The sequence below is a fragment of the Myxocyprinus asiaticus genome, chromosome 30, assembly GCF_019703515.2.
Source record: "Myxocyprinus asiaticus isolate MX2 ecotype Aquarium Trade chromosome 30, UBuf_Myxa_2, whole genome shotgun sequence".
In the NCBI taxonomy this organism is placed as follows: Eukaryota; Metazoa; Chordata; class Actinopteri; order Cypriniformes; family Catostomidae; genus Myxocyprinus; species Myxocyprinus asiaticus.
The window spans coordinates 12,623,439-12,646,457 of record NC_059373.1 but is presented as its reverse complement, the minus strand read 5'-3'; the positions used below and the strand labels follow the sequence as shown (position 1 = coordinate 12,646,457).

Sequence of the window (23,019 nt, the reverse complement as noted above, 5' to 3'; positions counted from 1 at the left end):
AGAGAGCAGATCGAACTAATTGTACTGAATCACGAATCGATTCAGACCGTTTTGCAAGCCCGTTTTGCCAATTCACTGAAAAGAACCGACTCAGAAGAATTATTCATTTGCAAATTAGGCAACATTCTTTTAAAACAGCCAACAGAAATATAGGACACACTTCATGATTGATGAAATATTCTGAGAGTAAATGTTTCCCAGGTCAGAAGTAGCGCTTATGGTACGCACAGTGCGTATGGCCGTACAGCTGCAGGCGAAGGTGATGAATGGCTGAATGTGTTTCTCTGGAGAGAAGGGCATAGATTTGCCTTCAGCAGCACAAGTGATTCTCCCGTGGCTCGCCGGCTGCTTAAACCGCCTGCGTTTCCGCGGAGCTGTCAGATTGAGCTCGCGGTCTCATTGTTCAGGGATAACGGCAAGTGAATCCACCCGTCGATGATCCAGCTGATCCAATCTTTGAGAAATGGAGAGATGAATTGCAATGGTGCTTATAGCTAATTGAATCACAATAAATGTTTTTCTATAGGGCATTTATATAGCCTTTTAAAATGGGTAGTTAATGCAGAGTGTGTCCGTGGACATGGAGGCAAACCCCCCCCCCCCCGATCTATCCATGCTTTGAGGACATTAGTGTACCGTCATGTAATGAAAAAACCTGCTTCCTGATCCTATGATGCTCAAACATGGCTAGCCACTCCATCTCTACGCAGCCCTTCTTCAATACACTATAGTCAGTGAGACACTTTGATAAACTCAGCTCGTATGGTCTCTGGCAGTGCAGAAATTGCTTTGTGAGCATAAAAACAGCACACTCTCTGTGCTTTAGTCGTCAATCACCCCCCACCCCTCCCTTCCCTTGGGCTCAAGGGCTTCAGTGGGAGAGCTAAATTGGCTCTAGCATCATGACTGCTGTTGTCGCCATCTTTGCTGAAGAGTTTTTGCTTGAGATTTTTTTTACTTGCGCTGCAGAGCACAATGCTGTCTTCTGTCATTCTTTTCAAGCTTTTGGGGGCAGACACGAGCCATTCGCTGTGTGAATGATATGAAAAGCCTTTTTTCAAGCACATTGAAATGAGGAAGTTGTCTATAAAGAGGCGTTCTCTCCTGCTCTGTAGAGATATCAGAAATCACAAGCATTGAGGTGGACAAGAAAGGTTAAACGGAGGAGGGACAGACAGAAAATGGCCCATTTTAGTCAAAGGGAGTTTTGTGAAACAAGCTCATCAACAAAACACCTGTATAGACCAACATCTTGAGTTGCTGAGGCACGAAGATTTATTAGTACAGCGTAAACTAACTTTTGGATGTATTCTGCTTGTTAACAATGATATGTGACTAGTGTAGTTTGTCGCAAATTACTTAATGGACCTCAGGGAACACTTACTGCTGGTTGTTGATTTTCGGTTTTTAGAGTCCCAGAAAACTCAAACTGTCAAACCAAAGGTCCAAAGGTGAAACAAAGATGTGAAATAAAAAATATCTCAGCTCGGTAGATCCCCACAATTCAAGTAAATGGGTACCAAAATTTTGAAGCTCCAAAAAGCACATAAAGGCAGCATAAAAGTAATCCATAAGACTCCAGTGGTTAAATCCATGTCTTCTGAAGTGATATGACAGGTGTGGGTGAGAAACAGATCAATATTTAAGTCCTTATTTTTACTATAAATCTCCACTTTCACTTTCACATTCTTCTTCTTTTGTTTTTGGTGATTCACATTCATCGTGCATATCGCCACCTACTGGGCATGGAGTAGAATTTATAGTAATAAAGGACTTAAATGTTGGCCTGTTTCTCACCCACACCTATCATATCACTTTTGAAGATATAGTTTTAAACTTTGGAGTCTTATGTATTGCTTTTATATTGCTTTTATGTGCATTTTGGAGCTTCAAGATGTTGGTACCCATTCACTTGCATTGTATGGACTTACAGAGCTGAGATATTCTTCTAAAAATCTTCATTTGTGTTCAACAAAAGAAAGTCACACACATCAGGGATGGCATGAGGTTGAGTAAATGATGAGAGAATTTTCATTTATGGGTGAACTATCCCTTTAGGTCTAGTTTCCAAATTTCTGTATCATGGATATTCAAGATAATTATTATAACATTTAGGGTTTTGTCACACTTGAGAGGTTGTGCTGTTTAAAGCCAGGTGTGTGTGTGTGTGTGTGTGTGTGTGTGTGTGTGTGTGTGTGTGTGTGTGTGTGTGTGTTTGTGTAATAGAAAACCAGCCATAAAGAAGCTTTCTGGTGCAGGCATCAGAAGTGATGCTTTCTGATTAGGGAGAGAGAGGCTATAATAAGGAACCTGGTTCTGAACTGATGGACCTCTGACCATTATTCTGGGCCAGCTGAAAACATTATCAGAGTGGCTTGAATTTGATTTATTTGCTAAGTATTCCGCACCAACAAAACTGTCAAGTGACTGACTGCCAACAGCTAATTTATAATTTGCTTTCAAAAGGAGGCTGAGCTTGGTATTTGTGCGATGCCCTATTATACCAGCCTCACAAAAAATTGCTCTTCAGTAGAACTGGTTATGAAATATTTTGCATGTGAATGTAACAATAAAAGGAATGACCTGTGTGACCATGTGTCTGATTTGTTCAGTGGTCTCAGGCATGCAATTCCATCATGTTGAATTTAAATAGGATAATGGACTATGAGGAGCTGTGTAGGCCATAATTGTTGAAAAGCCTCTTAGAAACACTAAGCTCAGTAAAAAAAGAAACTTCCCTTACTCAGGACACTGTATTTTAAAGATAATTTTGTAAAAATCCATATAACTTTACAGATCTTTATTGTAAAGGGTTTAAACAATGTTTTCCATGCTTGTTCAATGAACCATAAACAATTAATGAACATGCACCTGTGGAACGGTCGTTAAGACACTAACAGCTTACAGACGATAGGCAATTAAGGTCACAGTTAAAAAAACTTAGGACACTAAAGAGACCTTTCTACTGACTCTGAAAAACATCAAAAGAAAGATGCCCAGGGTCCCTGCTCATCTGTGTGAACATGCCTTAGGCATGCTGCATGGAGGCATGAGGACTGCAGATGTGGCCAGGGCAATAAATTGCAATGTCCGTACCGTGAGACACCTAAGACAGCCTACAGGGAGACAGGAAGGACAGCTGATCATCCTCGCAGTGGCAGACCACGTGCAACAACACCTGCACAGGATCGATACATCTGAATATCATACCTGCGGGACAGGTACAGGATGGCAACAACAACTGCCCGAGTAACACCAGGAATGCACAATCCCTCCATCAGTGCTCAGACTGTGCGCAATAGGCTGAGAGAGGCTGGACTGAGGGCTTGTAGGCCTGTTGTAAGGCAGGTCCTTACCAGACATCACCGGCAACAATGTTGCCTATGGGCACAAACCCACCTTGCCAGACAGAACTGGCAAAAAGTGCTCTTCTCTGACGAGTCACAGTTTTGTCTCACCAGGGGTGATGGTCGGACTCGTGTTTATCGTTGAAGGAATGAGCGTTACACTGAGGCCTGTCCTCTGGAGCGGGATCGATTTGGAGGTGGAGGGTCCGTCATGGTCTGCGACAGTGTCACAGAATCATCGGACTGAGCTTGTTGTCATTGAGGCCTGTCCTCTGGAGCGGGATCGATTTGGAGGTGGAGGGTCCGTCATGGTCTGCGACAGTGTCACAGAATCATCGGACTGAGCTTGTTGTCATTGCAGGCAATCTCAACGCTGTGTGTTACAGGGAAGACATCCTCCTCCCTCATGTGGTACCCTCCCTGCAGGCTCATCCTGACATGACCCTACAGCATGACAATGCCACCAGCCATACTGCTCGTTCTGTGCATGATTTCCTGCAAGACAGGAATGTCAGTGTTCTGCCATGGCCAGCGAAGAGCCCGGATCTCAATCCCATTGAGCACATCTGGGACCTGTTGGATCGGAGTGTGAGGGCTAGGGCCATTCCCCCTAGAAAGTTCCGGGAACTTGCAAGTGCCTTGATGGAAGAGTGGGGTAAGATCTCACAGCAAGAACTTACAAATCTGGTGCAGTCCATGAGGAGGAGATGCACTGCAGTACTTAATGCAGCTGGTGGCCACACCAGATACTGACTGTTACTTTTGATTTTGCCCACCCTGTTCAGAGACACATTATTCCATTTCTGTTAGTCACATGTCTGTGAAACTTGTTCAGTTTATGTCTTAGTTGTTGAATCTTTATATGTTCATACAGATATTTACACATGTTAAGTTTGCTGAAAATAAAAGCAGTTGCTGAGTTTAGTAAAATTAAGATCTTGATATAAACATTAGTGAAATTCACTTGCATTCATTACTGAAAAGCTTACAAACACCAGTGAAATTAATACATTGATACAAAAGTTAGTGAAATTTATTCATATGCATCATTGAAAAGTTCCTTACATACATTAGTGATTGTCTCACAACCACTACTGAAATCTCTTTCAAACAGACCAATGAAAATGTCCTGCATTAAAGGAATAGTTCACCCAAAAATGAAAATTCTCTCATTATTCACTTACCCTGATGCCATCCCAGATGTGTATGTCTGTCTTTCTTCAGGAGAATACAAATTAAGATTTTTACCTTATAATGTAAGTAAATGGGTGCCATCAGGCTGCTCTCTATTTGATGGTCCAAAAGGCATATTTAGGCAGCATAAAAGTAATCCACATGACTCCAGTCGATCGATTAATGTCTTCTGAAGCAAATCGATAGGTTTGTGTAAGAAACAAATAGATAATTAAAACTTTATTAACTTAAAAAAATCGCTTTCTGCCAGCAGTTGACGCATCAATAACATAAGCCAATGGTCATCGGCAAATTCACGCGAGAAGTTGTAAGTGCACACTTTGTATACAACAGAGGAACGAACGTCACGTGAGAGTTAAGTCATTTTAAACAGCATCCCAGTGCTGGCCGGAAGCAACTATGTAAAGTAAAAAAAAAAGAAAAGAAATTATCGATTTATTTCTTACACCAACCTAGCGATTTGCTACAGAAGACATTAATTGATCGACTGGAGTCTTGTAGATTACTTTCAATATCTTAATTTCACTAGTGTATGTAAGAAGCTTTTCAATAATACATGTAAGTGAATTTCACAAATGTTTGTATTAATGTATTCAATTCACTAGTGTTCGTAAGAGGCTTTTCAACAATTATGGCCTACACGGCTCCTCATAACTTTATGCTTCACACACTGCCACTCTCACAGGTCCTATGAATTACCTCTCAGGAATACATGAATATATAACACCAGGAAGCATGATGAAAAATATAATTTCCACAAATCCTCAAGGATGAACTTCCTTATTTTTAACATGCAGTCACACTGTTAAGAACAGAATTGGCAAGTACAGTACAATGCATAGCATAGCTTACTTGTTCTTAAAGTGAAAAGTTACTAAAATGAAATCTTCACTGAGTCATGAAACAGAGAGATATGGAAGCAGCTTTCCTGATAAATGTTGTTATCTGAATCCTTATTGTGCACACATTAAATATATGTACTTTTAATGTAATAAATCATGGCTTAAATCTTGACAAGCAAAAAACCCTGTTTAATGACTTTCATATCGATTAACTATTAGAAAATCAATATTGTTGCCACAGTTTAGGTTCTCATGCTGTTTTTCACCAAAAGAAAAGGAGTACAATGATTCATATTCTGTCATTATTATAAATATATAGTTAGATAATATGCATTTTTTTATCTGATGAATATAATACCCTATAATTTAAAACAAAACAAAAACGGAAGTGTTTTCGGAAGTACAGTGCCTCCAGGCACTGCATTAAGCTCACATTTAATACTGCATTGCATTATATTCAAAGGAGGTCTATATTTTTTAAGACCGATTAATGTGTCATTGGGCCCCACAGAGACCTCAATTACAATAGCAGTCTTGTGTAATCATGACACAGTAGGTCAAAAAGGCAGCTGGTGGGATCTGAACATTGACTCTTTTTTTTTCTTCCTGGAAAAATTATGTAACAGCTAAGAAATAGATTGCTAGGGTTTGACAAACTACTGCAAAATTGACATATCCATTTATTTTTGCACTGTGCACTATAAGATCTGTGTATTGTGTAGAGGTGACTGTTTCCATTCTACGTATTCTATGTTTTAATGACATATTCTGTAACCATGTATAGCTATCCTAAGCAACTTGAAGACAATTCATAATTACACTTAAATAATTTTTTGTTTACCAAAAATAAAAATTCTCTCAACATTTACTCACCATCATGCCATCCCAGATGTGTATGATTTTTTTTTCTTCTGCAGAACAAAAACAAAGATTTTCGAAGAATATTCAGCCCTGTAGGTCCATACAGTACAAGAGAATGGTGGCCATAACTTTGAAGGTCCAAAAATTACATAAAGGCAGCATAAAAGTAATCCATAAGACTCCAGTGGTTAAATACATGTCTTCAGAAGTGATATAATTGGTGAGGGTGAGAAACTAATCAATATTTAAGTCCTTTTTTTATTTACTACAAATCTCCACATTCACTTTCACATTCTTCTATTGTTTTTGGAGGTTCGCATTCTTCGTGCATATCGCCATCTACTGGGCAGGGAGAAGAATTTATAGTAAGAAAGGACACCCACACCTATCATATCACTTCTGATAGTGACACAGTCATATGGATTATTTTTTTGCAGCCTTTATGTGCTTTTTGGAGCTTCAAAGGTTTGGGACCCATTCACTTGCATTGTATGAACCAACAGAGCTGAGATATTCATCTAAAAATTTTCGTTTGTGTTCAGCTGAAGAATGAAAGTATATATAATAAATATATCATGGCCCCTTACCACATACTCCACAGTTTTTGCAATAAATGCGTTTGTATTTAATTTTTTAAATGCAAGTAATTAATAATGAAAATGGTATATCCTTTCTTACATGCTAAAATGAGAACTTTATATATATATTTGATTATTTATCTTATTTATGTCTACATTTTGGTTGGTTTATTAGTTATTTTTTTATCATTTTTATTTATCTTTTCTATTATTTTTTTTTCTTCATCTGTACTTCTTGTCTTTATGACTCAATGATTGTATTTCATTGTTCGATCTGTGTAATTTTGTACATCTTTTTGAACACAGTTTTAGCACATTGTGTGGACTTTTCTGGCAGTCCCACCCTATAGGCAAAATTTCCAACTTATATCAATTTTAAATTAGCGAACTGGAACGATTTCACCGTGATGTCATCTGACCAGGCTTAAATACAGGACACATAATTTCATCTTTAAATACAGGACAATCCCGTATTTCACGGGACGGGTGGCAACCCTAAGTATGACTGATCTTCATTTTAAGCCTAAATAACACAATGCTCCTATTATTTATGGCACATACATTCTCAGAGGTCTTGTTTTGTGTGTGTCATCTTATTTAAAAGGGCAATTATAGTTTATTGTGTTTGCCATTTCTTGACCATTTTAATGAACACTAACTGTACCGAAACATTCCTTCAAGCAATTAGGAAAAACCTAAATATATATATATATATATATATATATATATATATATATATATACAGGGTTGGTGTCATGTGTATTTTGTTGATTCATGTTTTTCATGTCTTTTATTTTGAAAGTTATTTCCTGTTTCATGTCATGTGTCCCTAGTCATGTGATTTCATGTTTCCCTCCATGTTCATGTTTCCCTCCATGTTCATGTGTCTTGTTTTCATTGGTTTATTGTTTGATTATCTTGTTTAGAGTTCTGTTTGTTCATTGGTTTATGTTCTCCCATGTCCAAATATTTAAGCCCTCATGTTTTCCATTGTTGGTTGTCAGGTATTGTGAATGTAACGTTGGCAGTTTATGTCCAGCCATGTTTATGTCCAGCCATGTTTATGTCCAGCCAAGTTCTAAGTCAAGTCATGTTTATGTTTCACATTTGTAATTAGGGTTTTTTGGATATCACATTTATTAATAAATTTGCACTTGGGTTCTCATGTCATCGTCTTCGTCATTGCCAGCGTCAGCCACTCGTTACAGTTGGGGAGTAACGGAATACATGTAACGGGATTACGTATTTAAAATACAAAATATAAGTAACTGTATTCCACTACAATTACAATTTAAATCATTGGTAATTAGAATACAGTTACATTCAAAAAGTATTTTGATTACTGAAGAGATTACTTTGCATTTTATTGTCATTTGTTTCATTTAATATTTATTCCTTTCAGATGCAAAACATTTATACATATAAATGATGCGATCCAAAGTGCATTTGAACAGCGGTGAAACACTTTCTTATGATGTGTTACATTCATACGAGCAGACAGAGAAGTAAGTCTGGAGCAGAAGAAATAGAAATAAACCTTGTGTAAATTGTCAGCTTTACGCTAAGATAAAAATATTTCTAGCCATTTTACTTGCACGTTACCAGGCACGATCATATTTTTTTTTTATCAAGAAAATTCACGTTGGATCATAATTTCTTTTTTTCTAGTAAAACCTTTGATATTAGGGCAAAAATCATATTCTTGACAATAATTTTTGTATTGTTTTCCTGTAAAAATATCTAAAAATCCTTAAAACAAGATCAATTTGATTTATCTTGTTTTAGAAACAAGCACAGCATAAGATATTTAGGTTTATCAGAGAATGTATTTTTAACATGTGTATTTTGTCTTACCGTACTGGCAGAGTTTTTATAGTCAAAACAAGTGAAAAAATCTACCAGTGCTGAAGAAGTAATCCAAAGTATTTAGAATACGTTACTGACCTTGAGTAATCTAACGGAATATCGTTACAAATTACATTTTACAGCATGTATTCTGTAATCTGTAGTGGAATACATTTATATATATATATATATATATATATATATATATATACACACAGTTGCTTTTCTCCAGGCATGTGTATTTATGTAATTGTATAATGAATTATATAACTATATATTTCTGGATCAGAATTTTATTGGGCATTGGCAAATTTAATTTAATAATATATATATATATATATATATATATATATATATATATATATATATATATATATATATATATATATATATATATAGATAGATACATATATATATATATATAGATAGATACATAGATAGATAGATAGATAAAAAGGCCCACCATCAGTAACAATACAGTGTTCTTGTGCCCTCTGTTGATAGCTATTATAACTGCATGTCAGTGTAGAAATTATCTCAAATTTAGATTACAAAATCTGTTTATTGTGCTACATAATACAATTGCAGGTTTAATCTCTTTGAGATATTTTTTTTAATATATAGGCTACAAGCAGAGAAAAATGAACAGGAAATCTCACACGGTACGTCCAATATCAAAACACATAGTAAATTACTATAAATGCATTATTAAACTATAATGGTGGATAATGTCATAAAACAATGGTAAAAAAGAGACTTTCTTCACTCATAAGAGGCCATTTTTAATAATTAAATCAGGTTTTATTTTTTTTATTTTTATTTTTTTATTGAAACAGCAGACACGGTAAACATGTTCAAATATAATACAAATATTACGAAACAGGGGTTTTAAAAGTCAAAAATAACTTATCTGTTAAGTTATATAAATTATTTATTTATTTATTTTTACAAATCTTTGTGCTGGTGAAAAACATAAACATAACTTTACCATCTTATGATAACATTTCAATTCTATCTGAAATTAATTAAAGTTGGTTTTATTTTCCAACCATTTCATCATGGATAAATAACCTTAAGAGGTTTGTTATAAAAGAAAGGTTGACATCTTTGTTACGTTGGTGACAATTAATACATTGTTTTCTAAAAGGGAGAGAGTATAAATTGTTTTTCTGCACATAAATTGATAGACATCATTCTAAATATTTATATATATATATATATATATATATATATATATATATATATATATATATATATACATATATGAACGGGGCGGCCACTCAAAAACAGATGGGAAAATGTTTCTGGTTAATCTTTACAGAACATACATTTATCAAACTAAATCAGTTTGAAATTCGACTCCCGTTAACAGGAAGTACGTTGTTGCAGGGCGGAAGTGTCATCTGACGTGGCATGAGGGGCGGAAACGCTTGTTTGTGTTTTGGTTCTATAGGGGAAGTTGCGAGAGAAAAGAAAGGAGGAGACTTGATCGGGGTCAGTAAAATTCGCACCAACCGACCCCAATAACAAGGAAAGTATTTATCACATATTAGCACCCCTTCGCCGGAAATCGGTTTACCCGACCTGTCGGCTGGCATTGAGGTAACGAGACACCGAATTCCTCCGTTGAATATGTCGTTTTGTGCTTTGGCGTATCACCTCAGGCTAACTAGCCACTTTAGCTTGCTAGATTCCGTCAAAAAATGTTACAGGCCCCTTTTCCCGATTTAGCCCATAAGAGTTAAAAAAAATCTGATATCTTCAACGTAAGACGCGTATAAAATTGTTATTGATATGAAAATATACATAACTCGTCGAGTATGTGTAGCTGTGGGTTTAGGCGGAATCCAGTTAGAATGCAGACTGGTTGGGAATGATGGACTGAAAGTGAACTTACAATCATGTATTTTATCTGATCTTTATTAGCTTGTTATATTGGTGTTATTCTATGGTTCCTTCAGGTCTATGGATGATCAGTGTAGTTTAACAGGCTTGGCACCTGATCTAAAGTGGGCTGTCTTGGCGAGAGAGCAAGACAACTTGTTCCTTGGCTTGAGGTTCAGGGTTGTGTTGAAAAAGGGGAATTGTTCATTTTGAGTGAAAGAAAGTTTAACTATAATGTTAAGTCGCTTTTCCTGGGTTAAAAATATGTCTCAGGTTTGTTTATGGGTTTTTTTATATTCAAGCCTGTCATTAAAATGGAACAGGATTTAAGCCACCAATAGTTCTCTTGCCATGACATGTTATTAATGTATTCCAAATTGCTGCACTGTTCTTGTTTTGCTCTTGAATCTTAATTGCTTTACTTCTGGCCATAATTTAATTTCACATCATTACACTATGGTAATTGCTGTTATACATACCAGATGGTGAATACAACTGTTTTTGCATGTTTTAAACAATCCAAAACGAGACATATTTGTACCAGGCTTCCTTTTCCAAGAGTTGGTTTGAGATATTGGAGATCCTGCTGTTGACTGTGTGAATCTTATGTCAGATAAGTTTTTAGGATCTCTTGTAGGAAGATCAGCTTTTGATGATGCAACAGCTCACGATCAGAGCTCTACACAAACATTTGGGGTCTGTTTTTGCATTCTCCCATTTCACAACAGCAGTAACGGTCCACTTCTGACAGGGAGAGTTTAAGCCATGAGGTCAATGTCACAATAATGGATGTCAACTGAATTTCGTGAATTTGACTGCCGTCATTTGAGTTGGTAGTTATGTGTCTAGTCTTGGGTTCCAGGTCTGTGTAGTCATTCAGAAGGCTAAGGTATTTAATTGGAATGTGTTGTTTCTTTGCTACATTGTTTTTTTTTTTTTTCTTTTTTGGGCAATGCCCCAGCTGTCGAATTGTTTCATTTTGCAATTAGTCAGAATAAATGGACATGCTTGTTTTGACTGCTTACTCAGGACATTCTGTGCTGAAAGGAGTTACCATGGCTACAGACATTAGTTTTTTCTGAGAGGGTTTGAGCAGTTAGGTTATGTATTTCATAGGTATTGTTTTTATGTAAAACTTTTCTAAAGTAAAACGCTTGCAAGACGATTTGTGGGGCCTGGGTAGCTCAGTGGTAAAATACGCTGGCTACCACCCCTGGAGTTTGCTAGTTCGAAAGGTCTCCTAAGCAACCGAATTGGCACAGTTGTTAGGGAGGGTAGAGTTACATGGGGTAAACTCCTCGTGGTCGCTATAATGTGGTTCGTTCTCGGTGGGGCGTGTGGTGAGTTGGGCGTGGTTGCCGTGAAGCCTCCACATGCGCTATGTCTCCGTGGCAACGAGCTCAACAAGCCACGTGATAAGATGCGCGGGTTGATGGTCTCAGACGCGGAGGCAACTGGGATTCATCCTCAGCCACCCGGACTGAGGCGAATCACTACGTGACCACGAGGACTTAAAAGCACATTGGGAATTGGGCATTCCAAATTGAAAAAAAAAAAAAAAAAAAGAAATTCGATTTGTTAGTAGATCGTTCTCTTCAAGAAAACAGTCAAACTTTTTTAGTTTGTGTACATTTTTTATTATTACTTTTATGATTGTATTAATTGTTAATTCAGTATTGTGTTGGTATTTGTTGTGTATCGCTGCAGCATTCGAGTCCAAGACAAATTTCCTTGCAGAAGGACAGTAAAGGATAACTTAACGTTATTAGTAATAATGTAATTTATTAGTGAATTGGTTCGAATAAAAATTATTTTAAAACATCCATTGACTGGAAACATCATAAAGAAAATAACTGCTAAAAATTTGGGAACTAGGGACCTGAACTGTAAGGAAATGAATAATTCCAGTTCCGATTTCTCTTTACGATTCCAAAACATTAACGGTTCCAATAATTCCTTTTAGTATGAGGAAGAAATATTTGGCAATAAGAACTGCAATTCTGCAGACTTTTATTAATTAATTTATTCATTTTTATAAAATACTACTAATTACAACAAAACTCAATTCTATCTTTAACTACACATTGTCAAATCAACAACAGTCCAAATCACTCTTATATAAAGGTGCTATATGTAATATTGTTACTGTACTAAGTTATAAAATGACCATAATATGTCATTAGAGAATTAGGAAACATGCTAAGTTGAAATACTGGCTTCTCTGATAACAGTGCTACAGCCAGTATATTCTACTTTTAAGTTTCCATTCTGGGCCGGACTTTGTGTTTATGTTTTGGCCTGTATGATCGTGCCCACTGCCCACCCACCAATAGTATTTAGACACTGCCGGGTTGCCAGATTTGAACAAGTTTGCAGGCAAACAACACTGCGTGCTGCAGCCATGGAAGCCAGCAAACTATCTGGATCAGAGATAACAGATTCCACCCGACCTAAAAAGCCTCGCCATCCATCTAAAAACCACCATGACCAGAGGCATAGTAAAACAAGGTTAAATATTGGAGACATTTTCAGTTTCGCTCATTCTGGCAACCCGCATGAGCTTCGAGTCTGGGGCGGGGCAGACAACTCTCCAATATTTTGAATTTGGACTGCAGTACCCATTTCAAACACTTGTTGTTAATCTTACAGATAGCAGCTTTAAAGGAATAGTTCCCGAAAATGAAAAGTCTCTTTATTCACTTACCCTGATGCCATCCCACAAATTAAGATTTTTAGAAGAAGATAGAGGTCTGTCGGGTCCTTATAATGCATGTAAACGGTGCTAGCACTTTGACAGTCCAAAAGTCACATTTAGGCACATAAAAGTAATCCATGCGACTCCAGTCGATCAATGAATATCTTCTGAAGCAAATCGATACATTTGTATATAAAATAATTTGATAATTAAAACATTTAACTTTTAAAAAGCGCTTCCTGCCAGCGGTTGGCGCATCACGTAGCTGTCGCGTAACGTAAGCACGTCGGTGAGTTCACGCAAGAATTCGGAAGCAGCGCTTATTAACAACAGAAGAACGAACGTCACGCGAGAGTTCGGCCATTTCAAACAGCATCAGAGCCCTGGACGGAAGAGAGAATTTTAATTTTTGGGTGAACTACTACTTTAAGTCTCATGAGCCTTACACATAACAGAGTAAAAGTTCTTGGTTCATGTTGAGTTAACCATGATGAAATGATTGACTTGTGGTTCAGTGCATTTTTAAGAACTGGCTGATAAGAGTCATTGTGCTGTAAGAATGGAAATCACAAATAGTTACACACAAATTTGTTCTGCTCGTGGTTCATGAATGAGGCCCACTAGTTCAGTAGAAAGCGCTATGTGTTTTGCAGTGTAGATTCAAAGGATCAGCTCATAAGAGTCGCTCTTTTGGAAATCGGGCAACAATGATCTCGCTGTAGAATAAAAAACAAATTTGACAACACTGGTCACGCTGAATGTTTCGTGCTGTAGGTTCAAAAGAACTGACTCAAAATGGGCATTCGTTCAGGAATCGGACTACACTGGTCAGAAAGTAATTTCTTTGGGAATCAGACTACACTGGTTGTGCTGTATGTCTCGTGCTGTAGATTCAAAAGAACCAACTCAAAAAAGTCATTTGTTTGGGAATCGGACTACATTGGTCATGCTGTATACCTCTCAATGTAGATTCAACAGAACCAACTCAAAATAGTAATTTGTTTGGAAATCGGATAGGGCTGAAATGATTAGTCAACGTTATCGACAAGGTCGACAATAAAAAAATCGTTGACACAAATTTTCATCGTCGAATAGTCATTTGATCTCATTTAACATAACATGAGATCACATTAAACTCTAATGATGATGATGCGCGAGAGCAGCACTGCAGTTCGTGCCTGATTGTGGAGAGGAAGAATTACACAGCTCACCGTCCAGATGAACTCTAAACTTTCCAAACAGCTTCAGGTGATGTAGATCACAAAGTTTGAGGAAATTATGATGCAAAAATACAAAATAAGTAATTACAGAAGCACTCTCATTGTGGAATAAATGGAGCTGGAGCAAAACTTGCATGTCGAGCGTCTTTAAAGGAAACACCCCAGCGTTCCATCTTTAATGCAGTTATATTTAATGTGTTATAGCTTTAATAAAGTTCAAATAATACAGAAGCAGGTCATGTAAATAACTACAAACTCCGAAACTGGCATTTCTCTGTGTGGTCTGTGTCTCTGCCTCTTCTATGAGTTGTGCGAATGTCCCAATCAAAGGGGGAGAGATTGAAACTGCACCCGGCTGATGCACACGCTGTCACGAGGACGCTCGTCCCTCAGGCGTGCTTGCTGCAGCTAGATTATAACGTGATGGCTCGCGATTTATTGAATCATAATATATGTCACTGTGCATTTCTTATCATGAAGAAAATTGGCAATACGCAGCTTTATTAATAAGAGAGAGTTTTTTTGGGTTTTTTTGTGAGTTAAAGATGGATTGAAGTGAACAGAAAGGTGAGAGAGGGTAGTCTTTGCCCCATTATACACTGCAACAAAATACGTTTTTGATTTGTTTTTGTTTTGGCTTGTTTTCCAATATAAATATTTGAAATTCCTTTAAAACAACGTACATTTTCTTTAGCAGCTATAGTGCAAAATATTTTTTATCTTGGAATGTTGAATATAATATTAAAAATACAAATATTTTAAAATATCTAAAAATCCTTAAAAAAAAAAAAAAGATGCATCCACCTGAGCAGCAGCATATAAGATATTTAGATTTGTTTTTAGAGAATAGATCTTGAATATAAGTATATTTTGTCTTTACTGCACTCACATAATTATAACCGAGTGAAAAAATATAATTACACTTATATTTAAGATACATTCTCTTAAAGCAAGTCTAAATATCTTATATGTTGATTCTTAAGTAAATGTATCTTGTTTTAAGGATTTTTAGACGATTTTAAATGGGAAAAAAAGACAAATACACTTGATGATAATAGGATTTTTTGCAGTGAATTTCTTTACTGAATTAAACTTAAAAAGTATTTTTTCCTTTTAATTCAGTGAATGTCATTTAGAGGTATTTTTAAAAGATAATTTTGTCCTCTTTATTGTTAGTAAGCACATTTAATACAACCTTTTAAGTCAAGGCACAAGCTGAATAATCGGTTTAGAGCTAATGATTAATCGTTGCAATAATCGCAGAATAGTCGAATAATCATTCTAATAATCGTTGAGAGTAATCGATTATCAAAATAATCATTAGTTGCAGCCCTAGAATCGGACTACACTGGTTGCGCTATGTTTTGCTCTGTAGATTCAAAAGAACAGGCTCAAAAAGTAATTTGTTTGGGAATCGGACTACAGCACCACGTGTATTTTTTGCCCTGTAGAAAAAAAAATTTAAAAAATATTTAAAAAGTAACTTGTTTGGGAATCAGACTACACTGGTCTCACTGTATGTTTCGTGATGTAGATTCAAAAGAACTGACTCAAAAAAGGCATTTGTTCGGGATTTGGACTACACTGGTCGCACTGTATGTTTCGGCCTGTAGATTTAAAAGAACTGACTCAAAAAAGGCATTTGTTCGGGATTTGGACTACACTGGTCGCACTGTATGTTTCGGCCTGTAGATTTAAAAGAACTGACTCAAAGTCATTTGTATGGGAATCGGACTATGGCGTGACCAGTGTATGTTTTGCATGTAGATTCAAAAGAAACAATTCAAAAAAGTTGTTTGGGAATCGGACTACACTCTTCACACTGTATATCTCGCGATATAGTTCAGAAGAACAGACTGAAAAAAAGTCATTTGTTTGGGAATCGGACTACACTGGTCTCGCTATAGGCCTGTAACTCGCGATGTAGATTTAAAAGAACCAACTCAGAAGGGTCATTAATGGGAACCCTGAATTTTACAGTTTATAATACAATATTAATTTATTTATTGTATCATAACCCTAAGTCAGTGAGTACCAAAAAAGTTTGATTGGCTTGGAACAGTTAGCTTCCTTAATCACGTCCACGTAGCTTGAATCCACTGCATGGCTGTCACAGTGTCACATAATCACCTGTAAGATAGAAAATATGACAGATATGGATGTAAAAGAAGGTCTCAAAACTTAAGATACCATTTCAGCTACTAGTTACTATCTTTGCCATAAAGCCAAGATGAGTAATTACCAGTAAAAGAGCTCTGATTAGAGAAGAGAAGATCTGTGTCTATAGTCAACATGAAAGTGCTCCTTTTCATTTCTCTTTTTTGGTCATGCTACATTATGTTGTCCTGTGCAGCCAGTACTGGGACAGCTCTGAGTGTGTGTGACCACCTAAAGGAGACGGGGTGATTGACAACTGTCATGGCCAATAGGGGAGGAGCAACACGCCCCAACGGGTCCAACGCGGGCAATAAGATATGCCAGTTCAAACTGGTATTGCTAGGCGAGTCTGCTGTGGGAAAGTCCAGCCTTGTGCTGCGCTTCGTCAAGGGGCAGTTTCACGAGTTTCAGGAGAGCACAATAGGAGGTAGGGGGTTTTTGTTTAAATTTGTGCATTCCTGCATGTGCATTTTTCCAGATCTCTCACCAGCTTACCCTCTTTCTGGTTCCAGCGGCCTTCCTAACACAGACAGTGTGCTTGGATGACACAACAGTGAAGTTCGAGATTTGGGACACAGCCGGACAGGAGCGCTACCACAGTTTGGCCCCCATGTACTACAGAGGTGCCCAGGCTGCCATTGTAGTTTACGACATCACCAATGAGGTCAGTAAAATTGTTGAGCACCCATGGCCTGTGGCTTAATCTGCTAGTATGCATTTTATTGGATTACTCCAGTCACCTACAGTGTGGTGCAGAATGATTATTGTGATGGAATCTTTGAACAATTCCGTAAAAATTTTGAAGATGTAATAGAAAGAGGCATTGTTTTTTTTTTTTTTGTATCTTAAAAAAAAAAAAAAAAGAAAATTGTATAAGATGAATATTTTACAGCCAGTCTTTGAGCAACTTTGTCATTAAAGTTTTAGTAGAAGAAAATGTGTCTGTCTTTTGTGCATCTGTTACTGTGCCATTTTTCGTCACTTTTCAGGAGTCGTTTGCAAGAGCAAAGAACTGGGTTAAGGAGCTTCAGAGGCAGGCCAGCCCAAACATTGTCATCGCACTGTCCGGAAACAAGGCTGACCTTGCCAACAAGAGAGCTGTGGACTTCCAGGTATACATGATTTTACAAGGACACCAAGCAGAGAGAGTTTATTGTTCTGACCTTAGCTGTCTCCCTCACCTGTATTGTTTTGTATTCATACAGGATGCTCAGTCTTATGCAGATGACAACAGCTTGCTGTTCATGGAGACATCAGCAAAGACTTCCATGAACGTGAATGAGATCTTCATGGCCATTGGTAAGATTTTATAAAAGCAGCAATGAAGCCTAACAAGAGATGCTCCAGAGCATTTTATAAGGTCTTGTAAATGTAACAGAGGGCAGATATTTGTTTATTTAATTTATCAAATACATTTTAATGTAATACCTTGTTCGTAAATGCTTTTAGCATAAAAGCAATCTATGCATTTTGCATAAATAGTTCTGTTTTGAACCAATGCATTAGTTTTTACATGGCTTTCTGGAATACTTTATCCTGATTGGTCAATCTCAGCTTTCTGTGGTCCAATATTTTGACATAATGACCATTAAACTGTAAAATTATTAGAGTTAGGTTAGGGTTATTTGTTATCCCAGGCTACCAATTTTTTACATAGCTGTGCTAGTTTCATGTCTCTGGAATCAATCCACGGTCTCTTTCTTCTCACGTAATAAAATAATTTAATGTAATATATTTGGTAAGTACCCTTGCAATAAGAGGGACAGTATACTGTCAGCAGGTCATTATTGCAAAATAAAGCCTTTCAGGGTGATACAAGACCCCTCTGCTTTGCGTTGGAGTCCTGATCGCCCTGTCATCCGTCTCCATTGAGATAATGGAGTCGAGTGCGGGCGAGAGAAGTTTCTGTGAGCGGTTTCACTGTTCTATATGATTCGTCCGTAACCACATGCATGGATTTAATAAAAATTATGCATTTAAAAGAAAATATCGGCAGTTTGAGTGAGTTTGATTCGAACATTGATAGATCGTTCATCTTATTAATGATATGATGCATTGAGCGCTGCTGCAGGTTATATAAAAACACTCTCCCCTGCAGAATGTGCATTTTAGGGACAAGAAAACTGAATCCTTGTCAAAGTAGAGAGATATCTTAGTTTTACTGGCAAAACGCCTCATCTGTGATCAGATTTTCAAAAGATATGGTGGGATGTGCAGTCCACCAATAACGTTATAGCGACAGCAGTAGGAATGCCCACTAGTGACTTCACAGTACAGAGACTAGCGACATCAAGCGATGAAGTTGCTGCATGCGTGTACAGGGCTTTACATATTTAAAGGAATTTTCCTGGTCAATACAAATTAAACGTAATCGATAGAATTTGTGGCATAATGTTGTTTACCCTGAACAAGAATTTCAACCTGTCACTCGCTTTTTTTGGGAAGTGAATGGGGCCAGTACATAAACATTGAAATACCCTCTGTTTCAAAAGTATAGCCACAAAACAAAAACATTATATGTGTTAACATGATTTTTTTGTGTGTGTGATAAAATGAGGGATTTACACGTTAAAGCGTTAACCAGAGTACAGGGTTTATTGCCGTTATGTCGTCATGAGAACGAGGAAGATGATTAGGAACATAAGGTTAGTAAGTGATTTTATCATACTTGAATCATATTACTAAATATTTTTTACAATTATGGTCTGGCCCCATACACTTCCATTGTAAGTGTCTTACTGTAACTACAATTATTACTATTTTTTTTTTTTTTTTTAATAGGTGAGGGATGAGTCTAAATTAAGTTTTAGGGGTTATCAACATTATTTCACAAATGCTGTCAGTGTCAAGCTTTACTTGTATTGAACCCATAACATTTCTTTAAAGGAATAGTTCACCCAAAAATGAATATTCTCATGATTTACTCACCCGCGTTTCGTCCCAGTTGTGTATGACTTTCTTTCTTTTGCAGAACACAAATGACTGTCTCAGCTCTGAAGGTCCATACAATGCAAGTGAATGGTGACCAGAACACAGAAGGTCCAAAAAGAACATAATGGCAGCATAAAAGTAATCCATAAGACTCCAGTGGTTAATTCCATGTCTTCTGAAGCGATATGATAGGTGTGAAACAGATCAATATTTAAGTTCTGTTTTACAATCAATCTCTACCTTTGACCAGCCTCAACCAGTAGGCGACTGAATTTCAAAGTGAAAGTCACTTCCACATAAAATGTGAAAGTGAAAGTGTAGATTTACAATAAAAAAGGGTTAAATATTGATCTGTTTCTCACCCACACCTATCATATCGCTTTAGAAGATATATATTAAATAGCTGGAGTCGTATGGATTACTTTTATGCTGCCTTTCTGGACCTTCAAATTTATGGCCACCATTCACTTGCATTGTGAGGACCTACAGAGCTGAAATATTCTTTTAAAAATCTTTGTTTGTGTTCTGCAGAGAAAAAAAACGTCGTACACATCTGCAATGGCATGAGGGTGAGTAAATGATGAGAGAATTTTCATTTTTGGGTGAACTATTCCTTTAAAGTATTTTTATTGTATGTGATTGTGCATAATATTTTTTCAAGAGTTAGATGTGTCAAATTGTAATATTTAGTGTTCACTTATTGTTTTGTCTCTCCTCAGCAAAAAGGTTGCCTAAGAGTGAGCCCCAAGCTGCCGGAGCCAACAGTGGGCGGAGCAGGGGTGTGGACCTCACAGAGACAGCCCAACCCACTAAGGCCCCCTGCTGCAGCAACTAATGCAAAAAAAATCTCCCCTCACCAAACTCTGTTACTTCTACAACTAACGCAAGGTCCCGCCCTTCAACTTGGTTTTGACTAACTAATGAAATGCCTCTGCTTTCCACATTTCCACAGTTCTCTTATGCTGTAACAAATGCTCTGCCCCGCCCATGTATCTGCGGTGTTTTTGTTTTGTCGTATTCTGTAAAGACCCAGGCCTCTTACTGTATTCATGCTTTAGACATGCCTTGTCTCCAAACTGTTATATATGCTGTCACAGATATCCATCAGAAAAAAAATTCTACAAATGCCATTTGCCTGACCAGGATAAAGGGGGTGAGGCCTCTGCAAGGCCTTCTGCATAATTCAGAACTCTACAGTCTCTTCGTTTCTCTTCTGTTTCACCTTTATGATTTTGTTTTATAGAAATATTCTTTACAAAATAATGGATGCATGTATCACTACAAAGCCTAAAAACGGTAAATCAGCATTTTAACCTTATCCAATTGCACACATGGTTAGACTATTTGGATTTAACGAATTACTCTGCCCCTTACTCCACCCTGTCTCAATTCCCTGCTCTTGCTCTTTCTTTGGCCTGCCTGGCTCTGAATGTCTCCGCAACACTGAGCAGTGGCAGACTGCCCACTTCCTGAGGCTCTGCTGCCAACAGAAAGCCCACCTCCTCCTTTAACTCACACACAAGTCCAAGATCCTGCCCCCTTGTTTTTCTCTCACCAGTTAGCAAGCCTTCCTTTTTTTTTGTTTTTTTCTGAATTACTGGCACCGTCCTTACAAATGAGTATGTTGCTGCACTTGCACGCAAGAGCATAAAAGGCACAAGAACGTGACATTCATTTAGTTGTCTCTCTCTTGTACAGCATACAATGTTAGAAATTCTCCCTCCACAAACATGCACCAAACATTTTAACTTTTTCTGGTATCTCACCCAGGTGTTTCTTACTCCATGCCTTGCACTAATTTTTGGTCTTGAAATTATCTCTTGCAAGTACAGCCAGAGTGATATAAATATATATAAATAATTTTCTGTAAATAGGGTGTTGCAATGTATTCGTCTTTTCCATTTACTGTTGCAGAACTAATGCTTGATAGGGAGTTAGATAATCATTAAAAATTGTACAGTAACCAGGAATTGCTTTGATAGGGGTTTGGAGTTGTTTCTTATTTTTTTTTTTTTTTTTTTTTTCACAAAATGATTAAATTATAATCTTGGTGGTCTTAAAAAAATGTATGTAGTGTTATTAACAAAAACAAAAAAAAAAAAAAAAAAAACATGCTTTTCTTTAGTGGTCTGTTTTGTAATTTCCATAAAAAAGCAAAAAACTTTCACAATGTTTTTGTCACTGGTAGAACTAACAGTGTACACATCAAGAGATTATTATGGTTCTTCCTCTGCTTGTTCCAGTATCAGACAACAGCCACTTTTAACATTCTCTCAGTCTTCTACCCTTCATGATACTGGTACCACATAAATTTGCTGCTACATTTGTCTTTTGTTTTAAAGAGTTCCCCTTTGAGGGAAAAAAAAAAAAAAAAAAAAAATGCAGTTACCTAAATATTACTGTTAATGTATCAAATAAATTTCTTATAAATGGTATTGATAATATTCTGTGTTCAGAGGGCCAAATTAACTTTTGTCTTATTACAGAGTGAAATTCCCATTGCAGTGCAGATTCATGTGTAATTGCTTTTGTTTGTGAGATTTACACAGAAGTAAATTGTACCTAGAGTCACAACACTTATTTGTTTTGCCATCAAGAACTGATTACTGGTATTAGTCCATGGTTGATTGCAGAAAAGCTTAATTTTGCAATCTGGTTTCACTTTAATTTTGTACTGTAAAACCCTTCTGAATGTTTACAATTGCCTGTTTTTTATTTATTTATTGCTAAAAGATATTCAGTATTTAGGTCTCTAAACATACATCTGAAGTATAAATTTACAGCATACAATGGGGCTAAAGGCACACCTTAAATGTGCACTCAGTCATTTTCCCCATTCAAACAGTTTTACTCCTAAAGAAATGAAATTAGATTTTGAAACATGTATAAAATCATAATCACTCACGTGAGATGAGGAGTCTAGTAATATCAGTAACCTTATAAAAGCTGTTTTATTCTACATGAGGCATGGGCACCCTCATTGGGGCTGCCAATTTAGAATCACCTGACCAGCTGGATACTACTCGCTTGATCTCAGTAACCGTCTTGTTATTGGACACTTTCACTCATGGATGAAATTAATCCTGGCTTATTGTGCATAGATAATTTCTACAATGGCATCTGTAACTGAAAACTATTGATTTTGAATGATGCAGCATCCACACCACTAGGTGTCACTGTAAGTCCAAGATGACATCAACAAAAAGTTACTGAGTGCACCTTTAAGGAAAAAGTGCTTTTTTGTCTGGCCACAAAGCGTATCAAGATTGACAAATTATCCCAAATACTTTCCTTTCACTTATTGGACACTCATTGAAAAACTTCTGATTTAATCACCTTGAACAAAACTGACAATTACAAATAAGTATTTTGGCTCAAAATAAATGTCATAATTTCAGGGATTCTCATAGCTACATAAATCTGCAACATTTAAAAAAATAATAAATATTAGATCAAATTACCAAA

General features: G+C 36.8%; 1 protein-coding gene across 2 annotated transcripts; it reads left to right on the top strand.

Moving 5' to 3' along the window:
- The first annotated feature begins 10,111 nt into the window (after positions 1-10,111).
- On the top strand, positions 10,112-21,989 carry rab5aa (RAB5A, member RAS oncogene family, a). 2 transcript variants are annotated; one of them, XM_051664450.1, is made up of 6 exons: positions 10,112-10,269; positions 16,820-17,050; positions 17,136-17,287; positions 17,613-17,735; positions 17,829-17,922; positions 20,274-21,989. In XM_051664450.1, exons 2-6 carry the CDS (start codon positions 16,885-16,887, stop codon positions 20,387-20,389), a joined length of 651 nt encoding a protein of 216 aa, XP_051520410.1. In that variant the 5' UTR covers positions 10,112-10,269; positions 16,820-16,884; the 3' UTR covers positions 20,390-21,989. The 2 variants fall into 2 exon arrangements, with proteins under 2 accessions (XP_051520410.1, XP_051520412.1); XM_051664452.1 differs by having other exon boundaries at positions 10,119-10,161.
- The last annotated feature ends 1,030 nt before the right edge of the window (positions 21,990-23,019 follow it).